Source organism: Molossus molossus, unplaced genomic scaffold, assembly GCF_014108415.1.
Source record: "Molossus molossus isolate mMolMol1 unplaced genomic scaffold, mMolMol1.p scaffold_m16_p_18, whole genome shotgun sequence".
NCBI classification, from domain to species: Eukaryota; Metazoa; Chordata; class Mammalia; order Chiroptera; family Molossidae; genus Molossus; species Molossus molossus.
Window position 1 is genome coordinate 8464736 of NW_023425353.1, and position 16426 is coordinate 8481161.

The 16426-nt window shown below is 41.5% G+C and overlaps 1 protein-coding gene across 2 annotated transcripts in view; it reads left to right on the forward strand.

The window, feature by feature from the left end:
- The window catches only part of MAGI1 (membrane associated guanylate kinase, WW and PDZ domain containing 1), a 574287-nt gene that overhangs the window by 473942 nt on the left and 83919 nt on the right, over positions 1-16426 (forward strand). For both annotated transcript variants that reach the window (XM_036266477.1, XM_036266478.1), the window contains exons 4-6: positions 2757-2963; positions 10341-10542; positions 14968-15050. In XM_036266477.1, the coding sequence (XP_036122370.1) occupies positions 2757-2963; positions 10341-10542; positions 14968-15050 (492 nt within the window). The remainder of the gene's footprint in view (positions 1-2756; positions 2964-10340; positions 10543-14967; positions 15051-16426) is intronic.

Genomic DNA, 16426 nt, shown 5'->3' on the forward strand with positions numbered 1-16426 from the left:
CAGTTGCCAGGTGAAGCTGGGATTTGAACCCTGGACTGGCCCTTCCAAGTTCTTTACCACTGCAGTGTGCTGAGTACTGCTCATGCGCATACCTCAGATGAACCCAGGTGACATTGCTGATGTTTGACCTTTGTCTTTGCAACAGCAAGGTCATGTGGTTCCACCTAGCTCTGTGTACCTTATCTGTCTCCAGTCTCTCAGAACAATTTCCAGAAACTGGAAACAACATGAACAGGTGGACTGTTTGGAGTGTTTTTTCTTGTGTTTAGAAATCTGCTAATCATTTATTAATTTAAGTAAGACCCTGAGTTTAAAAAACAGGAAAATCTAAACACATTTGTCAAATTTAGGTACAACTTTTATTTTCTAAACATTTATTTGTCATCAACTGAGGCTTTCTAAGTTTCAGTTGATTCTTATGTGACAGTAGTTCCATGAACGTTGCTTCGGCTTACTGGCGCCGAGAGGTGAGGGGATTGCAAAGTGACATTCCCGGCTTCAGGGGGAAGGCTCCTTCCTAGACATTGCCTCACCTGAACCTGCGATCAGAAATGCACGCGATGCTTTCGTGTGACTGGAAGGGATTAGAATTAAATTCAATAAAGCTTTGTCTATTTTTTGTTCACTGTACAGACTTTTTTATTTTATTTTTTTTTAATTCTCACCCGAGGATATTTTTCTGTTTCTCTTCAGATAGAGTGGGAGAGAGAGAGAGAGGGCGAGAAAGGGAGAGAGAGAAACATCCATGTGAGAGGGACACATTGACTGGCTGCCTCCCACACGACCCGACCAGGGCTGGGGACGAACGTAACCAAGGTATGTGCCTTTGACCAGGAATCGAACCTGCTACTCATTGGTCCACAGGCTGACGCTCTAACCACTGAGCAAAACTGGCCAGGGCTGTAAAGACTTTTAAAAACTATAGTCAGCTGCCTTGCTTCCCTCACCTCACCAAGAGTCTGCGCGTCACGGCACAGTCAGCCCTGCGGCTCTGGGTCTCAGCTCACGCGTGTGCTCCCTCTTCCTCGCACACCTGTTAGCCCAAAAAACACACGTGGGGGCCTTTCTTCAGGCGGCTCCTGCTCAGTCCTGTACCTTTAAGTTGGAAACCTGAAAGAACTTTTTGAAAAGATGGACACAGCCATCACTGCCTGGGAAAGAAGCACAGGGCTCGAGTCCGGGCCGCCAGCACGTGCTGGGAGGTCTCAGTCTCGAATTCTTCAAATTCCACATGGTGCCTCAGTCCACTTTTCATGTGAGTGTTCGGGGTGACCCCGCTGACGTGCACTGCACCCCTCTCAGAGACGGTGGGTGTGCATATTCATAAACGTGGTGACTGTGAAGATAAAGCCTAATGGAAGCAAACTCTTCATCACTCGTGTCTCATGCAGACATGACTGTGTCCTCACCCTTTGTGCTTGTATAATAAAATGGATGTTTTTAAAATTTTTGTCCTGTGTAATTATGAATGAGGTAAGACAGTGGGATGCAATTCTTGGAAAGAAATAGAGTGCCCAGGATTTCTTGTGATTTACAAAAAATTGCACTTGACTAAGCACAGAGTAACAAGGCAGGCTGAGGCTGGACTGCGGGGCGCACTGCAGCTGGTCGTCCTGGGCTTATGCAAGAAGCAGATGGGGATGGCCAGGGGCTCCCCGACGGTGATGCTTTTCATCATCCCGCACAACATGTTGCTGATTATAAGCTCTGCTGTTCAAACTTTGGCCATTTGTGAATCACCTTCGTGGTTTTGTCCATATCTAAACATAATGTCTATTATTTACACTTTTCTTTGAAAAGCTTATATTCTAACCTAAATTTTCAGAAGGAAACTCCTCACTACCATTGTTATGCTTTATTTAGTTGATTAATTTCTTATTCTGTACTTATTCTATATGCTTGCCTTTTTAAACATGAAGTATAAACAAAGTCAATTAAAAATATTTTTATTAATTTTTAAAAGTAAGCTTTATATAACTACAATAATTCACTAGTTAGATTTTTTTTCCAGTGCACATTAAAAATATACACACTTATTAAAATGCAGAATTCCATCCAGAATGTACCACCCAGAAGCACATTCTGATCAGATCTGAACCAAACTTGGAAAAGTGGCTGAAAAAAGATGGGTAATTACTGAAAGAATGACTCATGGGCGTTGCCACCATCGACACAGTTTTCTGTTAAATTTGGCAAGGTTGTTCCCACCCAGATGACCCTGCGAGTCAAGCCTGCCATTCAGTTAAGAGGCGCCACGTGGTGTTCTGTCCTTCCTTTTAAATATGGCCCTGGTGCCCTCTTGAGAAGTCCCCTGTTAAGGGAAGGTGACCTTCACTTGGTTGGCCTGTAAGGGTGCAGGCAGTAATGCCTTTTTTATGTTCTGAGAGGCTCACTCTCAATGGGATTCAGCATTCTGCTAGTGCATATATGTAAAAAGTGACCAATTGAAATTCAAATGTAATGAGGGTGAAGTGTTGCTATTCAGCTCAGCCGCCTTTGTCTCCAGCCCTGGTCAGTCCTTTGCACTAAAACAATGCGGCTTTCTTTCTGGCTTCCGAAACCATCATGTCTAGCTAGGTACCAACGACATCTTTTCCAACCCATTTCAGAAACGAAATAAAGTTTGTTGCGGGTTTTTGTTTTGTTTTTTAAGTTTGCAAATACATATTTTTTAAATGTGCTGAGGCATTTGGATGTGAAGTCTTGAAACAAAGTATTCTTTCTGAAACATGCTAATGTGTCTCTCCATCACCTAGGAAACTATTATGGGACACCCAAACCTCCTAGCCAGCCAGTCAGTGGGAAAGTGATCACGACGGATGCCTTGCAAAGCCTTCAGTCTGGCTCCAAGCAGTTGACCCCAAAACGAACCAAGTCCTACAATGATATGCAAAATGCTGGCATAGTCCATGCGGAGAATGAGGAGGAGGATGACGTTCCTGAAATGAACAGTAGCTTCACAGGTAAAGGTCAGATGACGCCCTCAGGCAATGGACTTGGAGAAAGGGGGCGGTGGGAGGCTTTTTTCAAAGAATTATGAGAAGGTATCTATTTTCAAGAGGAATTAGGAAGAGTTGACAAAATTCAAACTCTGACCACACAATGCTTGGAAAATGTTGTCTTTTCCCCTGTTTATCATGCTTCTTCACAAGACCATTTTAACTTCACCTAAATATGTTTTTGTTTTTTACATTTGTGTGTTTTTTTGAAATTGATGACAGATGTCCCCAACCCCGCTTACCCCCATAGTCCCTCTCCTCTCAGCCACTGCCCCAGCCTAGGCCTTCACCACACTAATGTGTGTCCTTTGGTTGTACATATTTGTATATAAGTTTTTTGGTTAATCTCTTCTCCTTCCTCCCCACCCCCTTCCCACCTGAGGTCTGTCAGTCTGTTCCATGCCTCCCTGCCTCTGGACCTGTTTTGTTTGTTAGTTAATGATGTTATTAGATTCCACATATAAGTGAAATCATGTGCTATTTGTCTTTCTCTGACTGGCTTATTTCACTCAGCATAATGGTCTCCAGGTTCATCCATGCTATTGCAAAGGGTAAGGGATCCTTCTTTTTTACAGCTGCATAGTATTCCAGTGTGTAAATTAATACACCACAGCTTTTTTATCCACTCATCTACTGATGGGCATTTGGAAGTTTCCAGATCTTAGCTATTGTAAATAACGCTGCTATGAACATAAGAGTACATATATTCTTTCTGGTTGACTTTTCAGGATTCTTTTCCTGGGAATATATCACCCAAATATCTTAAAGGGGCTGCAGGGATGTGTCTGTAGAAGGGAGTTGAGAATAATCAGCACTGTTTCTATCTCTTCAAAATGATATATATAAGGATACTTGTATTTTGTTGATTAATTTCCCAGCCTTGATACTGCTCCATAATTATGGCTGATTGCTTATAAAGAGAAATATGAGAATTGTTTTACAGTTCAATAACAATCGATGCTGTGTGGAAAGCTAGCATCATTTACATCATACCTTTGTGGAGATACAGTGGAAATATATCATGTGTTCTATTAACATAGGCAATTTTACTACATGCCCTATAAGAAAGAAAATAATAAATGCTCTGATTATATCTTGCATATGCATTCTATATTATATGGCATATATTACCCATTGCATTATCTATTTCTATATACTCAGGGCTGACCACCCACACCCTTAGGGGTGCTGTATTTTACGAGGGGATCTGCAAGGACAAGGCCCTTGGACAAGGCTGTGTCTGCTGGTCATGCACATTTCCAGGAGGCACCATTCACAGAGGCTGTGATGGATGTTTCTGTGTTGGTGCAGTGACCTGGAACTGTCTAAAAATGTTTCTAACTATAGGGGGGTTTGACCTTGTATAGTAACTCAGAATGTAACAACCGCATGATACGTGAGTTACTACAGTCTATAATGTTGTGACTTTGAAGAATATCTTGTTTCTTCTATTTTTCTTAAACTTAAATATTTTTTTTAATATTCTGGGGTTATAGTTCTCAAGGAGTTATCCATTTGCAGCACATGAATCATCCTCTCTCATGGTGACCTCTTGTGACTTCACCACATTGTCATTAGGTCATCATACTGACCCCAGTAAAGGGGAATTACTTAAACTCTGCATTTTCCTCCTTGTGCTACCAAGTCTAAGAGAATATTTAGGGCAAAGGTGGTGCTATTTGAATGCTTTCTATAGCCTATATGGACCTCTTTGAGGTTTTCACATTCTTTAAAGCTCAAAAACCTAAAACTCTTCAATTAAAATGATTTAATTCTGCAATTAAAATCATTTTTTGGTGACTTATTGTCATAACATTAGCCCAAGCCCTCTGCAATAAATATGGGAAAAGGCAGGAGGAGACCTGGTTCAGTATCCTAGCTTGGTTCTTTTTTTTTTAACTCATCTTTATTGTTGAATGTATTACAGATGTTCCCCCCCATTTTATTCCCCGTTGACCTCCTCCTCCCCAATCCCACCCCCTTCCTGCTTTCCCCACACTATAGTTGGTGTCCATTGGTTATACATATATGCATAGAAGTTCTTTGGTTTATCTCATTCCGCCCTCCCTTCCCCCTTCCCTTTGAGGTTCATCAGTCTAACAACCAATTTGTTCTTCTCAATTCCTTCATCTTTTCACCCATCTCCCCATCTCCCACCCACCTGGCAAGCAACAAAAAGTTCTCTGTATTTATGTGTCTGTTTCTGTTCTGCTCACTCATTTTATTTGTAGATTCAATTGTTGATAGATATGTATTAATTGCCATTTTATTGTTCATAGTTTTGTTGTTGTTCTCCTTCAAGACGACCTTTCAACATTTCATGTAATACTGGTTTGGTGGTGATGAACTCCTTTAGCTTTTTCTTGTCTGGGAAACTCTTGATATGTCCACCAATTCTAAATGATAGCTTTGCAGGATAGAGTAATCTTGGTTGCAGGTCATTGCTTTTAATCACCTTGAATATCTCTTGCCACTCCTTTCTGGCCTGCAAAGTTTCTTTTGAGAAATCAGCTGACAGTCTTATGGGCTCTCCTTTGTAGGTAACGGACTGCTTTTGCTGCTTTAAAGATTATGTCTTTGTATTTAACCTTTGGCATTTTGATGATGTGTGTTGGTGTGGACTTCTTTGGGTTCAACTTGTTTGGGAATCTGTGCTTCCTGGGCTTGTATGTCTGTTTCCTTCACCAAGTTAGGGAAATTTTCTGTCTTTGTTTCAAATAGGTTTTCAATGTCTTGCTCTCTCTTGTCTCCTTCTGGCACCCCTATAATGTGAATGTTGGCACACTTGAAGTTGTACCAGAAGTTTTTTACACTATCCTAATTTTTTTTTCATTCTTTTTTCTTTTTGCAGTTCTGATTGGGTGTTTTCTGCTTCCTTATATTCCAAATAGATGGTTTGCTTCCTGGCTTTACCTACTCTACTATTGATTCCCTGTAAATTGTTCTTTATTTCAGTTAGTGTATTCTTTATTTCTGAATGGTCCTTTTTGATGTTGTTGATGTTCTCATTAAGTTCCTTGGAAGTATTGTAAGTTCCTTAAAGGTCTCACTAAGTCCCTCGGATGTCTCACCATGTTCCTTGAGCAACCTTATAACCTGTGTTTTGAACTCCGCATCTGATTGATTGCTTATCTCCATTTTGTTTGGTTCTTTTCCTGGAGTTTTGTTCTTTTCTTTCATTTGGGACATGTTTCTTTTCTCCTCATTTTGGCTACTTCCCTGTGATTGTTTCTATGTATTAGGTAGAGTTGCTTTGTGTCCTAGGCTTCATAGGGTGGCCTACTGTTGTAGGTGTCCTGTAGGATCTAGTGGTACAGTCTCTCTGATCACCCCAGCTAGAATCTCGAGATGCATCCCTAGTATGAACTATACACCCTTCCATTGTAATTGAGTCTTGATTGCTGTTGGCATGTCAATAGGAGGGGTTTACTCAGGCTGATCAGCTGCAAGGACTGGCTATGTCCACTAGCCACTGTCCTCTGACTACCTTGGAGGATCAGTGGTGTAGGAGCCCACCACACAGAGCAAGACTTACTTCAGCAGGGCTCTGTTACCCACTGAGTCTGCTAATTGAGTGTGTCACTTGTGGAGGTGGTTGGGTGGTGGTGTTTTGATGTGGTCTGAAGCTGTCTACCGGGTGTGCTGGCTCTGGGGCAAGATCAGCCACTGCCTGTGTTTTATCCAGGGCCACTCGGCATAAGCTACAAAGTGATCTGCAATTGGCTGCTTCTTGTGCTGGGCTTGGAGGTGTCCAGAAAAAGCCAAGTTGTGAACCAAAGCTGGTTGCTTCTAGTGCCAGGCCTGGGGCCCCTTAACAAGAGGTATGGGGCTTGCTGAGACTAGATGCTGCTTGTTTGAGAGATTTTAGGAAACTCTGAAGCAGGATGCAAGACAGGCCAATCCTATGTTAACGCCTTTGGAAACAGCTTGGGTGGGCCCAGAAGTTCTGTGGGGCGGGGCCTCAGGGAATCACTGGGGCGGGGCCAACAGTGTGAGCCAGGTTGCTGGAGTCCCAGATATGGAGGCTGCCTGCCTTCTCAGGGAAGGGCTCACCAACAGAATATCAGCCTCCGCCAGCATCTGTGTCCAGGAGAAAGCTGTCCCTCCAGCCTTTGTCACAAGGCCAAACAGCTCAGTCCTTCCCTGAATTTCTCTGGTGCCCCTCAAGCTGCCTCCCCTCTAAGCTCAGAGGGAGTGAGTCCCAGTAAGTTCATGCACAGGCCCTTTAAGATGAGCTGCCTGGGGTTCCAGCAGCCACAGCCTCCCTGAGCCTCAGTTTTCATTGGTTTTATAGCCAGAAGTGATGGGGATTCTCTTCCTGGCACTGGAACCCTGAGCTGGGGGCCTGCTGTGGGATGGGGACCCCTCAGTCCTCAGGGAGGACCTTTCTAGCCAAACTCGATGTCAGGTGGTTCTGAATGTGGTTGTGCTATAGTTTAGTTGTAATTTTGATGTGCTTGTGGGAGGAGGCGATGCTGTGTTTACCTACCCACCATCCTGACCGGAAGTCTCTTAATTGTATCCCCTCCCTAGCTTGGTTCTTGATACTTTCTTATTATGAACATAATATCTACTTCTCATATTTATAAAATAAGTAGCTAGGATTAAGTCATGTCTGTGTTTCCCCTTCCAGCTCTAAGAATTTGATTCTGTGAAAATGTCCATGTTCTCGATTAGAATGGGTTAGGCTGGTGCTCACTTACAGTTGCAGTAGTCAGGAGAAGTTGGCCACCTTTTACAGACGCCACGTTGAAATCGGGTGGCTCCATCCACTTAGAATAAATATTTTATTCATTTATAGTTAGTAGCCCTTTCTGATATGAATGCAGAATATTTAAAAAGTCAGTGTTTCTTTTTAAAATAGCTAATATTTTAATGTCTTAATCTTTCAACAAATAAGAATAGCAAATCATGATGTAACCCAGGCACGGATGCGGGCGGAGTCGGAAGCCCTTGGAGTGACGTGCAGGGAAGCAGGTGTACCAAGCCGCCGGACGGTCCCCGAAGAAGCATGTCCTGTATTTGCCCTTCATGTATTAAGTGGATTTCTTGGTAGAAAGCGCATAGGGGTAGTTGACTCTCGGTCTTGATGCTTTTCTTATTTGTATCTAGTAAAATCACTGTCTCTAGAAGCCATGCCTCAGAAAATCTGTCCCCATAAAATCTCCACTTGAACACCTGGTATCAAAGGAAAACTTCTAGGCCCAAATCCTCTTTGCTAAAGTCAGTCTGATCATTAGTTTCTGCACAAAAAATATGGCACCTGATTGTCTTATTTGGGCGCCTGTCTTAACACCAAGAAAGCCATTCGGATGCACAGAGAACTGGCCTCAATTTATACATTGATGGGACATGCTCAATACATAGGGAGTATGTTGAATGAACGCCACCTCACTTATCAGATGATAACTATGACAGCTGATAACCTGCATACACTAACTCATATGAATTCTTTCAAATAATTGATACTACCCAGTCTGTGATATGTATATCAAAATGACTGTGTCAAAGCATTTTGCACTATGAACCATCTTAAGTAGCAATCCACCAGCCTCTTTGAGCCGGAGGGACGATAGTGTAATGAGGCCTTGCATGTCAACAATCGCTCTTGCTGAGACTTATGTACATTTAAGTGAGAAAGTGGCCCTTCCAAAGATTTACCAGAAATGAATATGTGTTGGCTCCTGGAGAAGTAAGGGTGTATCTTTTCATTCTTGCCAAGTTTTGAATTTATTCTTTATTGATCAGTAATTTCAAAATGTTTTTTTTCTCTTTTGGCCTAATTTTCTTTTTTCCTTCAAACTTATAGTTATTTGATTATTCTGGACTCATGGACATAAATGATAAAACCAACTCAAGTTAGTTAAAGCAGGAAAGGGAATTTAGGGGACTGAGTTGTTAAAGAGGCCAGGGTAGTCTTGATTTCATGAAATCAGAGGCTCAGTCACGGGTATTAGGTGACTGTGTTCTCTCATCCCTGCTCCCCACTTTGTAGGCTCAAGTGTCAGGCAGGTTGACAAGCTGCATCAAGAGGGACCCCTACAGTACGAGAACCTATCGGCGTAGTATTTTCAGCATCGAGGGGTCACTTCTTGCTTGATAAGAGCAACACTTCCGTGCCTGACGCTCATTGGTTCGCCTTGAATCTTAGGCCTGGTCCCGTCGCAAAGGCAAGAGGGAGAGGAGGGCGACGTAGGCCCAGCGCATGAGCCAGGAGTGAATTTGAGGCAGCCCCCACCTGGACCTGGGACACGGGACAGTTTTTAAAGGGAGACCTGAGTGGTGATCCCAGACTGCCTCCTCGTGGTGGTGAGGTTGTGGGGGTAGCTGTGTCATAGGCTCGTCCTGCAGCCAACTTCGTGCCACTGGGAGCTGCAGGTCCAGGAGACCCGAATCCCAGCCTGTGTCAGTCCTCAGTCCGTGTTCAGGAAGTCGGAAATGTCTCCAGCACAGTCACTGTGGGAGATAGAAAGTGACTCCATCCCCGGTTTTATGTTTCCAAACCCCATAGAGACTGACATTTAATATCATCGGCCTCTGTAAAAATTCAACCAAAATGTCAACATTGCCATTTGTGGGTACTTTGATGACATCACCTCTTGATGCTTCTAGTTAATAAGAAGGCAAGGAGACTCACGTACTTAGAGAATTCTGTTAAGATCCAAGTCAAATCCATCCACCTACATAATACTGTTCTGGGGTAACTGTTTTGGTTTCCACAGAAACATTCTCACTTGTGCAAGAGGCTCAAAGCTGACTCACTGGTATGACTATCTCTATATTCTAAACATTTTTATATACATTTCAGCTTGATTTGTGAGTCTTCGATCTTTGCCACTGTCTACCAAAATGTTTTTAAATTATTTATGCAAAATGGACAATAATGCCATTATATCTGTGTTTTCGTCATGGATTTTTTTCTTGCCTTCAGAAGTCCCCTGAGTCATGAAGCCAAATGAGACCTCTGGAATGACAGTGAGCTCTCTCGGTGTTTTGATGACCTTTTCTTTTCTCACTTTCTTTCTTTTTTATTTTTTTTATGACCTTCTTAGTTTAAGAAACTTTAAAGTTTGAGTCAGGATTTGTTCCTTCTTTGACATTTCCAAGATTGTGAGCAATGCATTCATTGAGCATGTTTTTCTCTTCTTTATTTTTAGGTAAAATAAATTTGGTCCATCATTTTGGTGTTTTCTATTAAAAAACTTGTATCAAATAAAACAATATAGTCAATGGTCAGAAAGGAGGAAAGGATGAGGGTTTGAGATGCATACAGTATTTGGTCTAGTGCCTCCGTCTGGGGTATGATTGATGATTTTTTCTCTCTCCCCCATGATTGCACAGCTGATTCTGGTGATCAAGAAGAGCACACTGTCCGAGAAACAGCCCTACCACCTGTGAACAGTAGCATCCTCGCTGCTCCCACCACGGACCCTTCTCAGAAGTTCCCTCAATACCTACCTCTTTCTGCAGAGGATAATTTAGGTCCTCTGCCTGAAAACTGGGAGATGGCCTATACCGAAAATGGAGAAGTCTATTTCATAGAGTAAAGTATACCATTATTTCTACCTGCTCTCTCCCTGTTACTTCCTTTCCTTCCCTCTCCCTAGCAGGTACAGATGTAGATTACATCTGAAAGGATTGATCACAGTCTGGTGGCATTCTTTTATACAATTTAGTAAACTTGGTACAAAAAAGCAATTAGTGTATCATTCTAATCGCTGAGCCTGAATAGCTTGAAGAACATATGGTTAGTAATTTCCTTAAAGAGTTAGAAAACTAAATTGTCTATATTTAATCTATGGCTTACTATATCAAGAATATATTTCGGCATTAAAAATAGGTAAATCTTTTGCTCATTTATTCTTAGTTGGGTTGCAAATTTTTTGTTGTTGGATTTTAAGAGTTCTTCATTATTCTGGATACAATTCCCTTATCATATTTGTGATTTGCAAACATTTTCTCCAAGTTAGGGTTTTCTGTTATTGTCCTAACTGTGTCTTGGGAAGAGTTGGAAGTTCTTAATTTTGATGAAGTCTAATTTATCCATTTTCTTCTGTTATAGCTTGTGCTTTTAGTGTAGTAGCTAAGAAATCCTTGCTTAACTCAAAATCTTAGGCAGTAATTTTCTGCTATGTTTCTTTTAGAAGTTTTATAGCAAATAAATTACCTTCAACCTCTACATTATACCTCATACAAGACAATTAACTCAAAATTGATCACCATAGACTTAAGTATAAAATGTAAAGCAAAACTTTAGAAAGAAAAAAACTGTAACACAATATATAGATTTTTTTTCTAGATTGAGATCTAGGAATAGGCAAAGAATTCTTAGGTTTGACATCATACACATGGTCCCTAAAAGGAAAAAAATGATAGCCTGGCTGGCATGGCTCACTGGTTGAGCGTCCACCCATGCACCAAGAGGTCAGGGCACATGCCCAGGTTGTCCCCAGTGGGGGGCATGCAGGAGACGGCCAATCGATGTTTTCTCTCACCGATGTTTCTATCTCTCTCTCCCTTTCCCTTCCTCTCTCTCTAAAATCAATAAAGAAAAAATATTTTTTTAAAAAAGGAAAAAATGATAAATTCAACTTCATCAAAATGAAAAACTTTTGCTTAAGAGAAGGCCTTGATAAGTGGATAAAGAGACAAACAATTGACTGGAAGATATATTTGCAAATCTTGCATCTGAAAAGGATTGGTATATAAATATATAAAGGATAATCCAAACTTAGCAGTGTAAAAATAAAAATCTAATTAGAAAATGAGCTAAGTACAGGAACATACATTTCACTGACGAGGATATACAGATGGCAGGTAAGCACCTGAGGAAACACTCAGCATCATTAGCCATTGGGGCAATGCAAATGAAAGCTACAAGGATATGTGTCTATGAGGATAGCTGAAATAAACAATAGTAACAACACTAAATGATGGCAAAGATGCAGAGAAGCTAGATGACTCATACATTGCCAGTGGGTATGTAGAATTGTATGGCATTCTAGAAAACAATTTGGCAGTTTCTTAAAAAACTAAACCTGCAACTACAATATGACGCAGCAGTTGCTCCTTTGGCTAGAGATACAAACACTTCTATTCACACAAAAACCCATACATGAATATTTAAGTAGATGTAATCCAAGTAGCCCAAGCCTGGAAACAACCCAGATGTCCTTCAGTGGTTAGACTGTAGTCCATTCATGCCATGGAATACTACTCAACAATAAAAGGATTATTGATATGTGCAACAACCTCAGTGAGAATTATGCTGAATGAAAAATGACAGTCCCAAAAGATTACATAACGTATGGTTCCATTTATATAACATTTTTGAACTGACAAAATTATAGAATAGCGAGCAGATTACCGGTTGCCACAGTTTAAAAATGGATTTTGCCCAGCCAGTGTAGTTCAGTTGTTTGGGCCTCATTCCATGCACCAAAAGGTCACCAGCTCCATTCCCAGTCAGGGCACATGCCCTGGTTGCAGGCTCGATCCCCAGTGGGGGGCCTGCAGGAGGCAGCCGACTGATGTTTCTATCCCTCTCTCCTTCTCCCTTCCTTTCTCTCTAAAATCAATAAAAACATTTAATAAGTAAATAATAAAGAAATAAAAATGGGTTTTACCGGTAGGGAGCGAAGGGAACCAGGTGAGGTGTGACATGTACTCCAGTTTTGCAAGATGTTACCATTGCTGGTATCGGGGTAAAGACAATGTGGGCTCTTTCTTTGTGTGTGTGGCTTTTTATTTATTTATTTTTTTTAACTGCATGGGAATCTGCAGTTATTTCAAAATTGTTTAAAAGAGTGTTTTTTAGCCCTGGCCGGTTTGGCTCAGCATTTAGAGTGTTGGCCCACAGACTGAAGAGTCATGGATTCAATTTCCAGTGAAGGGCATGTAACTGGGTTGCAGATTCATTCCCAGGCCCTGGTCAGGGCACGTGTGGGAGGCAACCACTCAATGTGTCTCTCTCACATCAATGTTTCTCTCTCTTTCTCCCTCCCTCCTTCCCACTCTCTCTAAAAATCAACGCAAAAAATATTCTTGGGTGAGATTTGACAACAAAAAAACATGTTTTTTAAAAACTCATACAACCCTGGCCGGTTTGGCTCAGCGGTTAGAGCATCGGCCTTCGGTCCAGAGAGACCCGGGTTCGGTTCCCGCTAAGGGCGCGTACCTGGGTTGCAGTTTGTCCCCGGCCCTGGTTGGTCATGTGGGTGGCAGCCACTTGATGTGTCCCTTTCACGTCGATGTTTCTTTCTCTCTCTTCCTCTCTTTCCCTCCCACTCTATCTGAACAAATAATGGGAAAATGTCCTTGGGTGAGGATAATACATACATACATACATACAAACATACATACTCATACATAATTTTTCCTCCCAGTAATGACCATTTTTCTGTCTTACTGTGTAGGAATGGTACAGACTGTGGGTTCAAATGTTATACTCCCTGTTTGATTCCCAATTCTTCCATGTGTCAACAGAGTGTCCTTGGGCAAGTTTCTTCACTTCTCTGGCCTGTTTTCTTATCTGTAAAATGAGAACTAATCATTTTAATACCAGTAATAGTCCTCTCATAGGGTTATTGTCAGAATTAAATACAATGTAACACGTAAAAGCACAGATTCTGGTAGTTGTAAGTAGACAAACAAGAAGTATTGGTGGTGATAGTTGTTACCATATGACTTTTTTAAAAAATAATTTTTATTGATTTTTTTAGAGAGAGAGAGAAACATCGATGAGAGAGAACCATCAACTGGCTGCCTCCTGCATGCCCCCTACTGGGGATCAAGCCTAAAACCCAGGCATGTGTCCTGACCAGGAATCGAACCAGAATCTCTCAGTCCATGGGGTGATGCTCAGTCCACTGAGGCACGCTGGCCAGGCTGACCTTCCTTTTTTTTTTAACCCAGTTGAGATGATGTATTATACACATTTGCACATTCTGATTTTTGCTGAAGTCATCATTATTTTCCAACATTTAATAAAATTTGAATCTAAGATAAAGAACTGTGGCAATTTTTTAAAACACATTTACAGCCTAAACTTAAGATATCAAAACAAATTTAGGTTATTGCCTAAACTTCAAAACAATTCCATTTGAATGTTTAAGTTCGCGTTTGGTTTGCACCATGAGCTCCTGGACTCGCAGCCCTCTGCCCCTCCTCTGCAGCTCGCACGAGTGGGCCGGCGCCAGCTGGGACTGCCCGGAGGACTGATCTGCACGGGTCAGTCATTCTCGGGACGTGTCTAAGAGGAGGAAGGGCACTGTTCTTGGAAATGTTCCCGCACACTTTACCTTCGGGGCCCCAGTCAGTGTCTGTTGAAACGCTTCATGTAGTTCTATCCTCCAGAAGGCAGTTGGCAGCGTTTTACCTGCTCCAAGGTTCTTCTTGGCACGGTATGTTCATGTTAGGCCATTCTGTGTCGCCCTCACTACATCTGAATCATCCCTTGCGATGCCGTGGGTAGTATGTGTTAGCTGCCCTGAGCCACGCACATGGATTCAGGAAGATTCCCACTGTCACGAGAATGCTCATGTAGTAGAATGAATGAAACAGCAGCCTCCTTGCTGAATTCCAGCACGGAAGATTTAAGTCATAGCCAATTGAAAATAAATTGTTTGTTCCTCAGCAAACGCGGAGACTCAAATAAGTATAGACAGCGGTAGATGTGAAGACAAGGGGTGTCATTTGGAACTCATTTTTCAAAAATAAAACTGGTATTACCATTTCAGCTCTCAATAATGGAATGATTCTATCTTACATTAAGTAAAAAGCTTGCCAAAGATTTTTCCTAAGCCATTTATAATTCCAAACTCAGACTCTCTTCTGGTCTGGGTTAGCTGTTGCAAAGTATCTTTAATTGGTTGAAGAGCAAATGTTCAGGAGTAAATCATTTTTTTGTCATTGAACTCTTTGCTTTTCCTTTTTAAAAATATTTCTTGTTTTTGTTTCTGGATTTTAGCCATAACACGAAAACAACATCTTGGTTAGACCCTCGGTGCCTGAACAAGCAGCAGAAGCCTCTGGAAGAATGTGAAGATGATGGTAAGGGGCTTGGGAGGTACTGATTTAAGTGAGCTCGTTGTTAGTTCCCACGTGCACATGTTAAGAGGTCTAGCAAGGTCAGCCGTTTTTCACAGTGAGTGTTTGAAAGGTAATCCTGTTTCTCGTAAATGCACTCGAGTTTCCAAAGGCAGAAGGGAAGTCAGTAGAATTGCTTTAAAAGAGTGATTTGTTTACACAATAAAGGCCGATGCGTAGTTATATCCCCATCGGAAACAGAACTTTACACCGTCAGAATTACTCAAATGAAGGTACAACCTCTGCTTCAGGAACTTGGAGAAGACTCCGGACGGTCAGTAAGAATAGAGACTTACCTGTTGAACCCAAACCCTACCTCATGAAAGTCTTAGGGGGAAAAATCAGTAGGTTTTTGTAAACAGTTCATGTTCCATGACCCCATCGTGTCCTCAGCCTTGGTGTCTTGCCTTGTTTGGGAATCTCTATGACTTAGAGTATATCCTAAATACCCGAAAGGTGTGTTTTTCCAGAAAGAGGCTGAGGTGTTGCCCCAGCCCCTCTGTTATTCTCAAAAAAGAATCAACTGGCTATAAAAGTTACTGTTCTAAAAGGTTTATTTCAAGGCTGTGGGATTCCTAATTACTTTTCCAAAATGAAAAGGAAAAAAGAAAATTAAGACAGGACAGACGTGTTTCTTTCAGTACACTGAAGTCTTTCCCAGGTTCCACCAAAATTACTTTTTGACACGACGAATTGAAAGGGAAATGGTTTGCCCTGTTCCTCATTATTCATTTCTAGCATTTGAATTAGTACAATTGTTGAATACATATTTTTACTGTAATTTAGTGAAGCTTTATTAAATTATCCTATGAGGCAGAATTGTTACACAAGCACCCACCCTTGAGGTTTGTTGGAAAAGTCAGCCCCTAAGTATAAAACTGTCAAATATTGTACTCCAAAATACTTCCATTATACATGGACCGCAGATTACATGAACTGAACATAGACATGCATGTTCATGTTCATCTGATTAACTTCTGGGAGGAATACACATCCTTGGGCTGCAAAGGCAGGACTGAGATGCTCCTTTTACAGTATTTCGTTGCTTAGTCCGCTCCTGAAGAAGGAATGGAACAGCTGTGCTCGCTGCATCGTTTGCATGTTTAAGGATAATGGACTGTCCTGATTATTCAGATATTCTGTTTGATATATAATACATAGGTGATGAATTTTCAAAGATCAGACCATAATATACATCCAACCATAAAACTTCGTGGAACAAAATTTAAAGTTTATTTGAAGCCTGATGGGTTTGAAGGCACTTATAGGCATTCTTATTACTGTAGGGTCTTTCACGTCAGTATCCATTATGGTTACTCTGGGAATGTATGAAAATGCCT